Source organism: Pholcus phalangioides, unplaced genomic scaffold (assembly GCF_987345545.1).
Source record: "Pholcus phalangioides strain wild (caught in Gottingen) unplaced genomic scaffold, Ppha-v1.0 ptg000005l_1, whole genome shotgun sequence".
NCBI lineage: Eukaryota > Metazoa > Arthropoda > Arachnida > Araneae > Pholcidae > Pholcus > Pholcus phalangioides.
Window position 1 is genome coordinate 11,149,801 of NW_028301598.1, and position 17,541 is coordinate 11,167,341.

A 17,541-nucleotide genomic window follows, 5' to 3' on the forward strand; every position below is an offset into this window, starting at 1 on the left:
GACTGCAGAGATAGTTCACCCCCTGAACAGCTCAAATAATGTAAGTGACACTGAGAAAGTTCATTTGCTGATCAGAAATTTGAATATGTAATCAAATCAATACTGCAATTGGATTTTCTGTAGTTGTGTATAAACAAATAAACAAAACAAAAAAAACAGTTCTTGAAACGTTAACGACTGTTCGAGCTGGATCTGATTCCAGTATGCCCCCTCCCCCACTAATTTAGAGCATCATTGATCATTTTTGTCATACCACAGTCATTTTCTTGCACACGAGGGCTAATTAGACCCCGGGACCTACAATTTATTGCCGATTCCAAATGGCAGGCTTGTTTTTTATACTCGTTGAGAGGTTGGTGCACTAACCCCTCGATGGGGGACTCCCTGCGGTAGAAATTTTTTTCTGCGGTCATGTCGCCATTTCGGTTGTACCCGTGTCAGGAAAGTTTTCTGACAAGGACAAACAGGGTATCGAACTCACGACACCTCTAAACATCTTTTGGTACTTTAGGCGAGTATCTTATCAACCTGGGCTACCGCGCCCCAATTTAGAGCTTCAAATTCCAACAAAATATCATTTTTTAAAAATAAACATTTTTTTCCAAGTTGAAGTTGAGAAAGCCTTCTAATGTCTGCTTTTTTTAACCCAGGGCCCCTCAAGTTAAAATTTGGCCATGCGTTTGAGATTACTTCATGAACTCCTGATAAAAAATTCATAGCACAAAAATTAAACGTGTCTTGTATGTATATGTGAAACTGATGTGTAGAGAAACAGACTATTCTAACAGTTGTTATGATAAGTCTAAATTTAAAAAGTACTGGTATAAATCTTAAATGTACCAGTGTATTTTACCATAATAAGTTGAATAGTAAAAACCCAAAGAGGTAAAAATTTTTGCTGTTTTTTCCCTTTTGTTATCTATAAATTTTGTTATCATAATTTTAATTAATATTTTGAGAAATGTTATATTATTTTAAAGTTATACGATTCCCACAATATTGCACATTAAAACTGATGGCACTCCACTTAAGCCATCATAATTTCTTGATAAAGTGAGTGACAACTTATCAAGGTTTTACTGTATTAAATTATACAACAGGGATCAACAAATTACAAAAAAAAAAAAAAAATTACGAGTCAAGAACAATTTTTAGGAACTAAACATTTCCCAAAAAAAAAACTAGTCAAAAATAATGTTTCTTTTCAATTTTCTAGGACATAGTGATCACCTTCGATGCTATTACAATTCAAAATTTTTTTTTTCGACTTCAATTTAATTGCCATACATAGAAAATTTTAAATGCCAATACTAATTTCTTAGTCTACTTCAGTGATTCCCATCATGGGCGTTAACGCCCCCTGGGGTGGGTGATGGAATGATCCAGGGGGGTGGTAGAAGCTACGAGTATAACATAGGATCGTATAGGTAAGATTGTTTTGGGGGGAGCGATGGAAGAAAAAACATTCTGAAGAGGGGGGGGGGGGCGATGAGAGGCAAAAAAGGTTGGGAAACTGATCAACATGGTGACCTGGCACCTGAGTCAAGCTCTGTTATACAATACAGATCCATAACTCTATGTGACTGCTCAATACTCTAACATAACACCCTCAAGGTAATTTAAAATAGCTCGCCTTTAAATAGACAAGCTGTCTGATATTAATTAGAGAAAGTTAAAAATAAGACACATAAAACTACAAACCGATACAAAGTGAAATTGATGATACAATGATAGAAATTGAACGAGCACTGAACCTTATCTTCTTCAGTGGGTAGACATATTTCCATGAGAATTTGAACAGCTGCACTTTCCTGAGCAGACACAAGAGCAGTGAGCAAGTCTTCCCTGTCTTTTTCACTCTCCTGATGTCCAATTCTCTCCGGCAAAGGGTTCTCCAGTGTATGGTGAATTAAATGTGTACGAGATGCAGCTAGAAAAGCTTCAAGCATTAGCAGCACGATTTCCATCAAAGGTGGGCATCTACGAAGAACATTAGTAACAAAAAAGAAAAATGATTCAGACATAAGCAAAATTTTCATGCATCAACTAAGCATCAGATGAAATATGTACAAGAAAATTATTATGTTTCTGTGAAATGTAACAAAACATGTTTTTCTTGGGACGTTTGGATTTTTATAAATTAAAATAAAAGTTAAACCATATACCGGTATCTAATAATATAATGGCACAATACGTAGTTTATACTTGGAGATTTTCAACCCCCTTAATACTAGAGTTACACAGCAGTCATTTTGACCACTGTTGTGACGTTTGAGGCCAAACTACAACTAAATTTTTTGAAATTCAAAATATTCTCTCTCTCTGATTCTCCCTAATTTGTCTAAAGACATCTTTTTGGTACAAATATAAAAATTTCACGTCATTGCAATGAACTTAAAAAATTATGTCCACTTTAAATTACAAGGAACATGTTTTAATAATCAAAAAATACTTTTTGTCTATGAAAGCACTCAATTTTCTTCCCCAAAAGGAGTGAGATTTTAAACTCAATTTAGAAAATAGAAATTCCATTCATTTCAGCACTTGTGCCATAAATCAATTCTTTTTTAAATCACCAATTTTCTAGAAAATAAATAATTTTCATGAATATAAATTTATTTTTTTGCTCATTGATATTGCACAAAAAAAAAAATCAACTGACACAGTTAATTTTTAATAGATTATTCACCAGAAACATGGGCTTGCTCATTTTACCTGAATATTTTTTTGTCACATCGCAATACATGCAGAGGATCAACAACAATGTCATCAAGCGTCAGTTCACCAGTAGCGATAGAAGTAGCAGATGATGAACGCAGGGCATTGACAGTCATCACCCACAAACGACGAGGAAAGACTGAATTGAGCTTCCACCAGACATTCTTGGCTTTGACTAATATCTGTAGAGCACCGGAATGGTCCAGAAGTTTTGGAAGATATGTGACAAACTTTGAGGCATATGGCCAAAGTTTATGCACTGGCAAAGATACCATGTGATCAAGATGAGTCATCAGCTCAAAAGGACATTGTTCTACTTGAGCAAATGCTAGGGAAAGACAAATGCTTTAGTTTGAATGAAATGCAAATTCATATCAATCACATAACCCAAAATCCTTGACTTCCTTCCCTGATAAAATATCTACTTAACACACAGAAATATAATGTCTTTTAAACACATTATTTTCATGAAAAAGAAAAAACAACTATTAAGATGTTTATAATGTTTCTAATTACATTTTTAATTGGATTGCTTTATTTTTGAAATATATGACATTCATATTTGTTATGGGCATCTTTTTCTCAGCTACTTCGTTGGGCATTTTGCCCGTTGTAGTGTTGTATTTGTAAGATGAAGAAAGAAATAACTGATAAAAAGACCTTAATTTTGAAGTCCAGATTACAGAATGAATTCTTATTTCAAGACATTTATTTTAAATTAAAGCATGTTTCTTCAAATTCAACTTGGAAAATTCAAAGATGAAGATTCAAACACTAACTATAAAATAATTTTCAGGGGCTAGAAATCTCTAGGAAACAAATATGGAATATGCAATAAGGTAATTATTTGCAATATAATCTTCCTTACCACGATCAAGATTTTCAATACTGAATGAAGATTTTGGCCATCTATTCAATTTCACTTTACAATAATCCAACGATGAATCATGGCCTTCTTCTGCCAGCCACGATTGCACTAGACATAAATGAGGAAAATGAGTGGCAAGTAAGCGAAGTAAGGGAGAAAATAGTCCTGCAAATTGCTGTTGGTCCCTTTGAGCTCTCTGAATTAGATAGAATATAGGGATATTTGCAATAAACTGGGGAGAATATCGCTTCACTTTCCTGTTGCTGCTGATTATGCTTTTCATATTAGAAAGTCTTGTATCTTCATAGAGAAGTAAATAATACAAGAGAAGAAGCTGCGACGTCAAGGAAGATGACAATTCATCTGAATCGGAAGATGCATTGCCAGTTTTACTTGAGACCGCAACTTTATCAAATTTCTTGCAATCTAGCGGCACGAAAACTGATCGTGAAAAGGCAACAAGTATCTCTTCTTCGGTGATTGGTTCATTGGTTGTATCGTAAGATCCTTTGGAACTTGGAGTCAATACAGAATTCACATATACTTCGATTAAGCCAGGCATGAGAGGATGCAATGGAGGAACAGTGTTACATATCTGTTTATAGATCCAGTCCTTGATGGGAACCTGGTGAAAATAAATCAACCTCGTGTCATTATCACTTCAAATCAACCTCATTTCAGTGACACAAGGTCACTAAAATATTAAAACAAAGCATAAAATTATCTAAAAATGCAAAGAAAATTTATATATTCTTTGTTCTTTTAAGGAAAGGCAGAGAAAAAAACAATGTGTACAACTAACAACCATGATATATAAATGCTTGAAAGGAAGTATTTGCTAAATAATCAGTACCAACTACTTTGAAAATGCAATTTGATGAACTAATATTTGAAAAAAAAATTGATGTTTTGAACTGATAGTTTTGAGGCTTTTCTTTTGTGAATTTGTCTTTAATGGATTTTTTTTCCAAAATAAAATCTTGTACATGCAAATAAAAAGTTCAAATTTCATTATCAGCTTTAGGCGTTTTGCAAACCTTTATCAGGGATAATGTTGCGGCAAACTGAATATATTGATGCATGCCTGTTCAGCGCAGTGAAGAAAAGTTCTTTATTAGATTCTTCTGGGAAGCCATGGATAAATGTTGACCAGGGCAAAAAGGGGGGGGGGGAGAGCCGATAGTGACAAAAAAGTTTGAGATCCACTGCTGTAAGCCAACAACTGAATTAACATATTATTAGAATAGCAACTGAATCTGAAATCAGTAAAATATGATAATGGGAAAATAAATGAAGCAACAAATAAGAGGAAATACTTTGTGCTTGGTAAAGGCTCTGCTTTTAAGCAACTGATGGATGCAATGCACAGGAAGAAATCCAGTGATGTTACGGTTCAGATTACTTGTAACTGGAACTTTAACTGCATGGGCTGTTACTACCTGTAAAAAAAATGTAATTTTCAGCAATAAAGAAAAACTTATAAAATTATTTCTAACAAGGAAAGGATCCAGAGTTGTCATCCTCAAAAAATCATGAACAAATTAAAGTACATTCATCTCACCCAGAAACACATAAAAACAAAAAATTAGCAGTAGAGTTCAATTAGTAAAGCAGCAAAAAAATTATTAAAAGCTACAACATTTTGCTACTCATATCATTTCACGCTTCTTGACGATATCTATAAAATTTTCTTCTCACTCTCTAGCTCCCCTTTTTTGTTTTCTGTTGAATACTAAGCGAGAAGAAAAACAAAAGACAGAAGGGAGAAAATAGTTAAAAAAGGGATGGGAGACGAAATAGCATAATGCATAAGCAAAAGAATAATCCTTTTATTTTAAATTTAGAGCTTTCATGCATGCATTTCCTTCTTCCCCTTCTAGAAACCAGTTATTTCACTTTTTCCTCCCTCTTCTTTTAAGTACGCTGTACCTGATCATATGTTGTTTGAATGACGTCTCGAACACTCCAGAGTTGTGGGATTTTTTGTCATTATTGGCCTCTATTGGCATTCAAAATATTAATATTTGCATTTTTTTCTCAGTCACCCATAATAACACTGCAGGATATTTTTATACTTTTGTGCATATTTTAGCAAGTAGAATTAGTGGTAATTTTTTCTAAACTTTCTGAGGATGACAACTTTGGACCCTTTCCTAGTAAGAAACAATCAAATAACATAGTGAGCAATAATAAATTAAGAATGGTAAACTATTAATCTAAAAAAAAATGATTAATCTAAAAATAACCTAAATATTTTCGCAATGGTTTTTTCCATTGACTCACAACAGCAGTTTTACACCAAGGAGCCCTGAAATAGGGCAGTGGTGCTGCAAAATATTTCTGGGATAAATTATATAGTGGATCAGAAAGTTTAACAGCGACAGTGTGATTAAGGGTCTCTATTAAAATTTGGAATACCCAAAATCATCATCGTCTGACTCGCAAAAGAAAATTAAGCTGCAAATAATCTGTCCTACCCAAAACATAAAACCAATTTTAATAGAGACCCTTAATCCCACCGTCAGCGTTAAACTTTCTTTCGACAACAAGCCACTTACTCTGATCTCAGTCGACGCCCCTCTTCATGGTGACCTGAAAGAAACACTTACTGAAATTGCAATTATCCTTGGTGCAATCAAACCGGAACAAGCTCTGATCGTGTCTGATTTAAATGGGCAAAATCCACTATGGAACTGTTCGAGGCTTAAGAGTAGAGGCAAAGAGATAGAGCAATTCATTGGCGGACATATATTTTTTTCTCCATCACTCAAACTCAGGCCTACCGTCATATGTTCACAGCGACAAAAAAGGCTGGTCAGACCTAACTCTCTCAACAAACACAGAAATAGAGCAAAGTCTACATAGAAATATAACAACAGACTTCTCAGCCAGCCTTCATAAATACATTCTGATAGAACTTAACATCTCCACCAATGCTATCTCACTAACAAGATTCAAAAGTAAATTTGGTCTCTCTTAAACTTGATAAGCATCTCATGGACATCCCAAAATTAATACATTTAACTAATAATTGCCACACCTTGGAGGATCTCAACGCCCAAACAGAAGCGTTGCAAAACTTAATTTTCTAGGCTTGCCATAAATCTCTCAAAAAGAAAACATCCAAACTAAATATCAAAACCTCCTGCTGGACTCCCCAAGTAAATGCCGAGCAAAATAAACTCAAAGCTCTACAGCTTAGAACACAAAAAGCCTCCCCAGATGAAAAACAGACTTTTTATAATATTTAAACGTGAAAGAGCAAAATTTTATAAACTAATTTGTAAATCAAAAAGAGAAACCTTCAGAGACTTCTGTAATAAAGCTTCTAATCCTTATGGTAAACAATATAAAACAGTTAAATCCAAAAGCACCATCCCCTCCCAGCTTTTCAAACTTCTTGGAGAAGATGCACAAGGAACCCAAAGAGATTTTGCTAATATAATTCTGGAAAAACTCTTTCCCACACCACCTAACACGTCCTCCGCACAGAGCAAGAACACTACGACATTGTCGACCTACAACAATGATCCTCCATTCAGTCTGGCTGAAGTGGATAGGATTATAAAACTTATCCCCACGAACAAAGCCCCCAGTCCTGATAGTATTGATGGCTCGATAATCAAACATGTGCACAAACAATACCCAACTCTTTTCCTCAAACTTGTTCAACAAATGCCTCGAACTAAAAACATTCCCCAAGATCTTTAAGATAGGGCAAGTAATACTCTTTCAAAAACCAGATGTAAGACTCATATCGTCTAATAACCCTTTTGCCTGTAGGAGGTAAATGTCTAGAAAAACTTTTGACTCAAAGACAACTTTCACTTGGAATCTCAAAACTATAACTCTAACCTTCGATTTGGCTTTAGGTCAGGTAACTATAGATGATGCCCTCAAACTAATACTCACTAAAATTAACGAATTCAAGAGCAAAGAACTGGACATCGCCTTTACAAGTATCGATATTAAAAGTACTTTTAACAACCTGACCTATTCATCAATAAATCAAGAGCTGTCCAAAGTTCCCCACCCTAACAACATTAGATCAATGTTTTCGGACCTCTTAGCAAATAGACATGTCTTAATCACAACACAGGAAGGCCTGGCGGTTAGAAAACAGGATATTGGCTGTCCACAGGGTTCATGCAGCGGGCTGCCTTTGTGGAATGTTGTGGCCAATCACGCCCTAAAAATCCCTCTCCCGGAAGATGCCCATATCCAGGCCTTTGCTGATGACTTTGCCTTTGTGATATGGTCAGTTAATGTATTATAGCTAGCGACAAAGGCAACTAAAATTCTTAAAGATTTTTCGAATTGGCTCAATGAACATAACCTCAAAATCTCAACAGAAAAACACATAATTTCTCTGTTTCACAAAAAATAAATATCCCCCTAGGATCAAAATAATGGTAAAAATATTAAATGTGTAAACAATCTTAAATATTTAGGTGTAACCATCCAAAAAGACCTCGGCTGGGAATCACACATCAATGAAAGCAAACTAAAAGCGACTTGCTTCTATTTTAAACTAATTAAAATAGCAGGCAAATCCTGGGGCATCTCACAAAGCATTAGGAATACCATCTATAAGACGGAAGTTGAGAGATGCCCATGGCACCTCAGCTTGGTATACGCACCCAACCAAAAAAAACACAACAGGCCCTAGATAGTGCACACAAGAAATTTCTTTTAACAATAACCGGGCCTATGACACAACAACCATGCTCAGACTCCAGGTGATCACAGGCAACTGCCCACTACAAGTAAAGCTCCAAACAAATGGAAGCAGTCTACACAAACGCAGTTAGGTTTAGGAACAACATTCAACCAGAACTTGTAGACTTTGACCCCAATAACTTTGAAGCACGGGAGAATGGCTGGCACCCCCCCTCCCCCGCTCAACTATCCCCAATCAAATTTCGATTGATGGCCACGATATAAAACTAGCAAACACCCACATATATACAGATGGCTCCAAAATCGATGAAGGCGTCAGGGCAGCCTATTGTGTATACACAAACAATACAGAAAAGCAAACGTGGCTAGATCAAAACAATAGTAACTTTCAAGCAGAATTGTTAGCGATGGAAGCAGCTATTCAATATGCAATGGGAACAGCAGAAAAAGTTTTAATAATAACTGATAACCGCTCCTCCCTTCAAGCACTTCTAGATCCAACAAATAGAAACACAATAGCATGGTTATTGAGGCAGCGTCTATTAGATAACCCAAAAATTTTCCTAGGTTGGACCAAGGCCCATGTACGTAATCTTGGAAACAAGAGAGCAGACTCTCTAGTCAAGGCTGCAATAAACTGTGACAATAAGCTTGATAACCCTTTCCCACTAACGCTCCTGAAGCAACAACTTACACAAGCAATCCTCCAGAAATGGCAAGAAATTTGGGACAAAGGAAAACAGCTAGAAAAGAGCATGAAATTGTTCCTCGAGTCACATACAACACACTAAACTAGAACAGGGAGGTGACTATCTTCATAAAAGGACCCGGCTCATTCCCTATATATCTACACGTACTAAATGCTGCCGAACAGACAAATATGCCTGCGGCATGGTGGGTACTCCAGTTCACTATGCAACAGAGTGCAAATTTACTAAACATCTACACATGTACAAATATTCAAAAACAATAGAAAACAATGGTTCACTCAAATAATCAAAAACAAAGCAGCAAGGATTACAAGCCTTGTCAAATATATACAAACCAAAGAAAAACAAAAAAATCTGTCCACCAGATTTATAAGATAATGTTTTAAGTTTTACGAAAATAAGGGGAAAAACAGAAATAGATAAAACAACACAAATCATATCCACATGACTGCTACTACTAATATATAACCATTACATGTACAAGATATAGCATGTACTAGCGGGACCCGAACAAGAATTTTGGCATTCCCATTACAATGATGTAAATGTAATAACCACAAGTGTTCTTCATTCCGCTATTCTAGCGGGGATGCTGGGCGGGAAGACACGAATGGTTTCCTAATAACCATATTGCATGTCGTTTTTATTTTATATATATATTCTTTTTTTTTAAACATAAATATGATCAGCCAGAGTGAGTCAACCAAAACAAGACATAAGCTGATCCTTATCTAAAGCTCTCCCTAGACAATTTCCACATTTAATCTAATCCCACATTGCTCACCAAAATAGGTTTAAGGTGAGACGAATTGACCTGGCAGTTATATGTGTGTATCTCTTTCCTCTATTCAAGTTCTTCATGCATTTCATGTCCACAACACACGTGCATACTCATATTGTCGTATTCATGTTGCTCACCGAATAAGGTGCTTTTTTTTTCTTTCAAACGGAGCACATCTCTGGTCTATCACCCTCTATCGGTGATTTACTACCTAGTGAGTTGTGCTGGAAGTGTAACTGTGTGTGTACCTAATAGTCTGAGTGCGTATGTAGTATTGTATTTTTCAGTGCTGCCATCTATGTTTCAGAAGGGAAGTGAGTGATATGTTATGATTGAATTACATTTACGGTTTGTAGGTCTGTTGCTCTCTGTGGCGAGACTTTTTAAAGGGAACATCGGCTCGTATTCGCACCTTGAAGTTGGGCACCACAGAAAACCAACTTCAGCTGACCACCACTATGGGGACGGTGGGGTTCGAACCCGGGTCCTCGCGATGCGAGTCCGTCACTATGACCACTCGACCACCATAGCGGCTACCGAATAAGGGGCTAAGCGAGACGGCACGGATGATCCCCTAATTGTATATATTTCCTCACACAATATTTCTATTTTGTTTCATCAAATCCACCGGAGCGAGTGAACTCAACCAAATAAAACTGAAGCTGGCTTCTAGTTCGCAAGTTATCAAACCCATTTGCTCATCAATAAGGTGTTAAGTGAGATGACTCGCTCTGATATTTTATATTTCACAATAAGATTCTCATTTCTTTTTCTTTTGTATCCTGTGTATATAATATGGCAAGTGTAAGAACACAGATGAGATGGCATGTTGGCCCCCTCCAATTGCTTTTGAAATATACCTCCATACTAATATGTGTACATTCATCTGTCTTAACGAAACCCAGAAACTTTTTTCCAACTCCCAACCCCATCTCGTCTCTAATTACCACAAAATTTGTTAATCGCGACAGTAGCCAATTGTCAGGGGAAAACATGTTGTAAATTTTTTTTTTTCTTTTATGACACAAAATAAAGTGTTCCAGACTCTGCCACTAAGCTGGGCTGGAAGAGAGCTCGGCAATGGGATAAGTCCAGTGGCAAAGTTCTGGCATACATTCATTCAGTGGGTCGGAAATTAGGACACTAATTCCTAAACTTTATACCAATTGCACCTTAGAGTATCAACACCTTGAGATCAAGCAGGCCTCTGCACGAATGAACGCCAGGGTCTCTGCCACCGGACTTATCCTGTTGCCGAGATCTCTTCTAGCCCAGCTTCATGGCAGAGTCTGGAACAAAGTTAGTGCACCTAACATTCTGAGTGTGTAGCTAGTGTTGTGTATGATATTTCAGTGCTGCCATCTATACTTCAAATTGTTAGTGAAGTGTAATGATTGAATATTTGTAACGTTGTAGGCCTGTTGCTCTCTGTGGCGAGACTTTTTAACGGGGAGATCGGCTCGCATTCGCGCCTTGAAGTTGGGAACCACAGAAAACCAACTTCAGCCGACCACCACTATGGCGACAGTGGGGTTCGAACCCGGATCCTCGCATCGCGAGTCCGTCACTATAACCACTCGACCACCACAGCGGCAGCAGGCCTCTGCAAGACATCTAAAATTTTAATCTCATTCCCAAGAGGGGCATGAATAGAAAGTTTGAGAATAGCTGCCCCAGAAATAATTATTTTTCAAAAAACATTTTGCATGGCTGCCTCAGCCCATACCGCAATCTATGTTGCAGGTTTATACACAATCTATATGCACACACATTCTAGCATATTCTATATGCCATAACAGATACAAATACTGTTTAAAGTTGTGTTTTTTAAATCACCAAATTTTTAAGACATATAGGCCGGAAAAGGTTGAGGTATAATTTTTTCAAACTGATTTGCAAATTTGCACAATTCACTATAACCTTATTAAGAGATATCTTTCAGTATTTTATGACTTTTTTTCTGAAGGGAAAAAAAAATTTATGACTGCGTTATAACATGCATATTTTTAATGTTATCTCAATACACTGTTAAGAAATAGTTAATGGCATACAACGAAGCCAGCTAAACTAATCTAACATTTCTTACCAAAATGGATTTTAAGCAAAACAACTCTCGCCCTGGCACTTATACAACATTTATATTTATTTCTAATTTTCCATGCATTGCATGTCCATAGCACCCTGTGCTTACTCCTATTGGCATGTAATGCTCATTGAAATTAAGGTGCTAAGTGAGATGGCACAAATTATCCCAAATTATATATTCTCTGTCTCCCACACAATATATCACATTCTCTATATTTAAATCTTATCAACCAGAGTGAATAAACTTAACCCAATAAAATTGTGGCTAGCTTTTAGCCCAGATACAAATAATGCCAATCAACCTCCCATGTTCACAGACAAGCATGAAGAAAATAAAAAAATGACTTGCTCTGGTGGATATTTAATATAATACAAAGGAGAATGATTTCTAGTGTATTTTACATATATACACTGAAAATCCTTTATAATGATAACTACCCATATAATATTATTCCCCATTTTCAGCAAACTTCCCATAGTGTTGATATATTTATCTATAACAATAAATCCTGTATAAAGATATTTTTCTTTGATCCCTTGAGCATTGTTTACAGTAAAACCTGCCTTAAACTGAATTACAAGTACCGAGATTTTTCTCTGTTAAACACAGGTTTCCGCTTAATAAAGGTTCAATTGACATAATGTGTAAAATTTGGTTTTCACAAAGTTTCTGTACAAAACTTCATCCCACACCATTCTTTTTTTGAATTGAAGATTTTTCCTTTTTCCTATAATTTACAATGAGGGTGTCAATATCTGATGGATATAACTAGGATTTTTATGGGGGGAAGTCAACATGATTTCGCTGCCCTACCACTATAAAATTTGATGATTTTATAAGTGTTTTAAAACCCTCAAATTTGAAACCCAAGCAGCAGTTGCCCCTCCTCCCTTCATCACCTCTAATTCTGGCCCTGTTCAGCACTGCAATCATGGAAAGCAGCTTGCATACAATTTTGTAAGTCAGTTTTGCATATCATTTAGAAATCTAACTCTTTGCATGATTTCTCCCGCAGATAAACTTGCATTTCCAAGAAATTTTGTTAAAATTTCAGAAAGCGACTGCTTCACTTCTTATGGCTTATGGCTAATTAAAACCACAACATCGAGTATGGAAACAGTTTTTGCTAATCTAAGGGTGGATAATATAGAACTTACATTAGCAAGCAGAGATTGCATAAAAATTTTTGGTAGAGTACTATAACATTTTGTATGATCCCTTGAAAATTTCAACATCTGGTTTATGCAGAGATAAATCTGGAAAATAAAATTCAACTGCCCTTGCGGAAAATCAGACCCACGTCCTCTCACTTGCCGAGTGAGTGAGTGCCCTAGACCGCTATACAACAAAGGCAACAAATTTCAATCTTTCCTTAGAGCTCGTGTGTGATGAACAGGGTCATACATGGACAACCAGACCTAACTCTGGCTAAAGCTCACATCAGGTATGAGCAATATGAGCTTTGGTCTGAGTTAGGTCTCGCTGTCCATATATGGCCCCATTCAGCGCACACAAGCTCTAAGGAAAGACTAAGATTCGTTTCCTTTGTAGTCTAGTGATCTAGGACGCTCATGCATCAACTAAAAGGATGTGACTTTGATTCCCAGAAAGAGCAGTAGAATTTACTTTCCTGGATTTATCTTCAAATCATCCAGCTGTTGAAACCTTTGTGGTAATAGCAGAGAGTGACATCATCTTAGGATATGATCGCTTGGTGTATTGGTCGCGAAACATTCAAAAATGTTTGTGTGAAATTTTTAATAAAGAGGATACAATTTTCTTTTTTGTTTTTGTGTTAGACATGTTACATTTAATCCAGGTTTTTAAATATATATTTTGACATTGGAATCACCAGACCAAATTTTTTTACGTTGAACACCACATTCCAGTTAATACAGGTTCCATTAAAGGCAGGTTTTACTGCATAAGAGTTTCACTATTTGTATCTTAGTTATAACTAAGAGAGCATTCTTTCTCCCAAACAAAATCCTGAAACTTTTCTCCAACCCCCCCCCCCCCACCCCATCTTTTCTGTAATCATCACACAATATGTCCATCATGACAGTGTTTAAATGTCCTTGCAATCTATATATATAAAATTGATTTTCTGTCTGCGTGTGTATGTTCTCTATACAAATCTACAATTATAGATCTATCGTCGCCAAATTTTGCATATATACCAAATGGGACCCGACTGAAACGATAGGCTACTTTAAAATTTCGTCAGAGCAGGGCAAATGCCCCAAATGGGCAAAAAACCATAGGGCAACAATGGGTTTTGGGCCTCAACAATCACTTTTGAACGTTTACTTTGGTTACCGTGGTTCCCTAGCAATGCGTTTAAGACGTGTATATGCCTTTACAATGTTTTATCATTTCTTCAACGCTGTCAGTATATGTGTAATATTTATGCCTTTATAATGGTTTGCCACATTTTCAATACTCCCAGTAATGAGGCTTTTTTGAACGGCATCATAATGATCATCAGCATTGCTTTGAGGGTCAGGAAAAGGGTGATCCTCATAGAAATCAGTGTTAAAATTGCCAATTTTAATGTAGAAATGCGGAAATTTGGTGGGGTTTTCCGTCGCATCAGTAATTTTAAAAATTGTATTAAATACTCAATTTTTGAAACATTGAGTTTGCTTAGAGATATACAAAGTCCAGAAAAATAAATATAAAATAATTAGCCGGACCTACGTACTTTCGAGTTGGGTATCCATGCAATAACATTGATTTCAACTTTTTATTTATATCTTCTCAAGCATGAGAAGATGCTTGAGAAGATATCTGTAGATTGTCTTTTAATGTTCTCCGTATTGTCTTTTAATATTCACCTGCATAAATTCATATAGTTTAAGTTGTTTTAAAATTAATTATGGGCCCGTAAAAAGTGCATCGAAAAAATTCCACAGCTTTAGTTAAGCATTTTTTGAAGCTGAAACAGGCAGAGATGGATAACTGGAAGTTCAGGGGGGGTCGAAAAACCTAGCACCCTTTAAAAAAAGAAAAATATATATATTTATTTTTATGTTTCTTTAAATCTAGATTTGTTTCTTTCATGAGTCGCGCAGGAAGTCGTCATATTGGTGAATTAGACACGGTGTGCATGTCCCTCAAGGACTGAGATATCACATGATCCAAAAAAGTCTCATTGAAGAAAACCCGGGCAATGCCAGGTATTATAGCTAGTATAATATATTGCACAATATAGTCACAATTATATTATGTACACACATATATAAAATATGGCTCTCTTTTTTCAGTTCAATAAACACTGGAATGTTCCAGACTTTGCCACAAAGCTGGGCAGGAAAAAATCTCTGGAATGGAAAAGCTCAGTGGCAGAATTCTGTAGTTTATCTTGGCGTAACAAGCAGTGATTGCATTTGTTTTTATTTTATTTTATTACATACTTGGTCTGTGAAGATTTCTTGCGTAAAAATAGTCTTCATACGGGCGAGATTGTTAGAGCGAATCACAATTTTCATTCCCAAGGTAGAGCACACAAGATCAGTTATTGAACTTATTTGATTGCTATGGAAATGTATAGCAATCAGAAGCAGCATCTCTCCAAATGAAGCTTTAACACCACTTGTACTGAAAAATAAAGTGAACCAATGAGAGAATTACATTCCTCAAATACTTAAAATTTGTTCCTGTAGAGTAACAATTTTATATATAAGTGAAACTTTCACAAATTTAAGTGTGTATTTCAACTACAATAGGAAATCATCAGGGAAATTTTTTCCTCATTAAAAACAGCGTTATATTTATAGGCCTAGTACCTCCCAAAGTAGCTTTCCTCCTTCAGCAGCCAGTGTATCCAGTCAGTGGCTTTCTTTTCTTGTTCCGAGGACCCGAACAATGAAGGACAGGCTAGTAGCATACATAATGACAAAGAAACAAATCGTATACCAGCAGGGCTGGGAGGCGGATGGGATGTGAGCAGCTGGAGCAAGAGATTTATTTCCTCTTCATTAAACCTATGGCGAATAATATACAAATATATGATAAGAAAATTTATTAGGTAATTCCAGTGCATATTGCATAGCTGGATAAACTGATATCATGCTTCCAGTCTTAATGGCATCACATTAAGAAAGGTTTGGTTGTACTTTTTTTGTATTACACAACATTCTTCTTACAACTGATTTAAATGTCCAAAAAATATGCTTATACACATTTACGCACTGAATATTATTATATTGACTATAGTCGAAATGTCTAGATTTCATGAACTGATATCCCTTTTTAAGAACTAGTCCTCTGGTCCCAAACAACACAGTTATGCCTCGGTAAATGAATGCCTCTCTTTATGAATTTTTCGGCTAACAAAACTTTTCGTTGATATAGATACATGCGCTAACATAAAACAGCCACATCATGAGCTGAATTTTAATGCCAATTATCATCACGATTACTGTCACTAGTTCAATTAACTCATGTCCGCCTCGGAATCTTTTTCCAGATGTACCTCCACTTCTGTTTCTGAAATTTTTCAAAACATTTCATTTAAAATGAAAGATTCGGCTAATAGAAAATGCACGGAAGAAAAGCCTGTTTTTTGAGCACACGTTCTATCAGTGCAAGACTCTCAGCATCAAACTGACCAGTCTGGACAATCTAGGAGCTTATAAGTTGATAAAAGCAAGCAGTGACTGTATAATACTTCAATAAAAACCAATTTACACATAAGAATGAAATAATCTAAAATATACTTTAGCCCAGCAATCCCTCGTAATGCACAGTACAGGCGTAACAGAGAGCTAGCCTGAACAACTCTGGCATCTGGGAGGTTGTGATGATCGATGCTGAACAACACCAAGTTCTTCAGTCTTTGCAATAGTTCTTCTCTCAGTAATTGTAAAGTTGAATTCGAATCACTTTCAGCTTTCTAGATAGAGAATTACAGCATAGCAGGCAAATATGTAAAAATAGCATAAAAACAATATTTTTATAAACAGGTCAATTAATATCAGAAACACTATTAAAAGGTTGTACAGTGAAAGATTACAAAAATTCTCACGGCATCTTGAAAAATTATTCAAAAATCAATAGCTGAAACCAAGAAAAGTTACATTACGGGGATAAAATTTATCTTTGCTCGTTCGCGTATTGTTAATCATTTTTGCAAAGTACAGACCCAACGTTTATCATAATATAGGAAAAGAACGTTGTCAGGATTTTGGTTTATGTTATAATTTTTTCCCTGAATTTTGAAGCTGAGGTTGCATGACCCCACCCCATAAGTAATCGTTATGAGCCAACAGACTATGCAGATCCCTAGTATGATTGCCCTTCCTTCATTGACAAATTTTTCAGTATTCTCTTCACATTTTACTTTTCTGGCCATAGCAGCTACTATGATCTATGTACATATGTCATCGCTTCTGAAAGATAAAAAAAAGTCCCTTCTCTGTCCTTGGTCAGTTTATTTCAGTTGACCAAATTCACAGCTCTTTGGCCCAAAAATGTTTTTCAAGAGGCTTAGATATTTATGAATATTACAAAAATTACCATAATCCATATTAAACAGCTCCATTATAACATATCACAATAAATTAAAAAGGACATGATTTTAGCTTAAAAGAGAAATTGCATCTTTGAACAATGATAAATTACAAAAAATGAGTCAATGAAATGCAGCACTATGATTAATTTTTCAAGGCCAGTTACATTTACAAAAAATGGACTG

At 35.9% G+C, this 17,541-nt stretch overlaps 1 protein-coding gene across 1 annotated transcript in view; it reads right to left on the minus strand.

Annotated features, from left to right (window-relative positions):
- IntS2 (integrator complex subunit 2) overlaps positions 1-17,541 on the minus strand; it is a 49,465-nt gene that overhangs the window by 16,342 nt on the left and 15,582 nt on the right. The window contains exons 7-13 of the mRNA XM_089232315.1: positions 16,565-16,740; positions 15,632-15,829; positions 15,260-15,443; positions 4,903-5,025; positions 3,587-4,211; positions 2,716-3,046; positions 1,755-1,980 (exon numbers count right to left, since the gene is read on the minus strand). Of these exons, the coding sequence (XP_089088441.1) occupies positions 1,755-1,980; positions 2,716-3,046; positions 3,587-4,211; positions 4,903-5,025; positions 15,260-15,443; positions 15,632-15,829; positions 16,565-16,740 (1,863 nt within the window). The remainder of the gene's footprint in view (positions 1-1,754; positions 1,981-2,715; positions 3,047-3,586; positions 4,212-4,902; positions 5,026-15,259; positions 15,444-15,631; positions 15,830-16,564; positions 16,741-17,541) is intronic.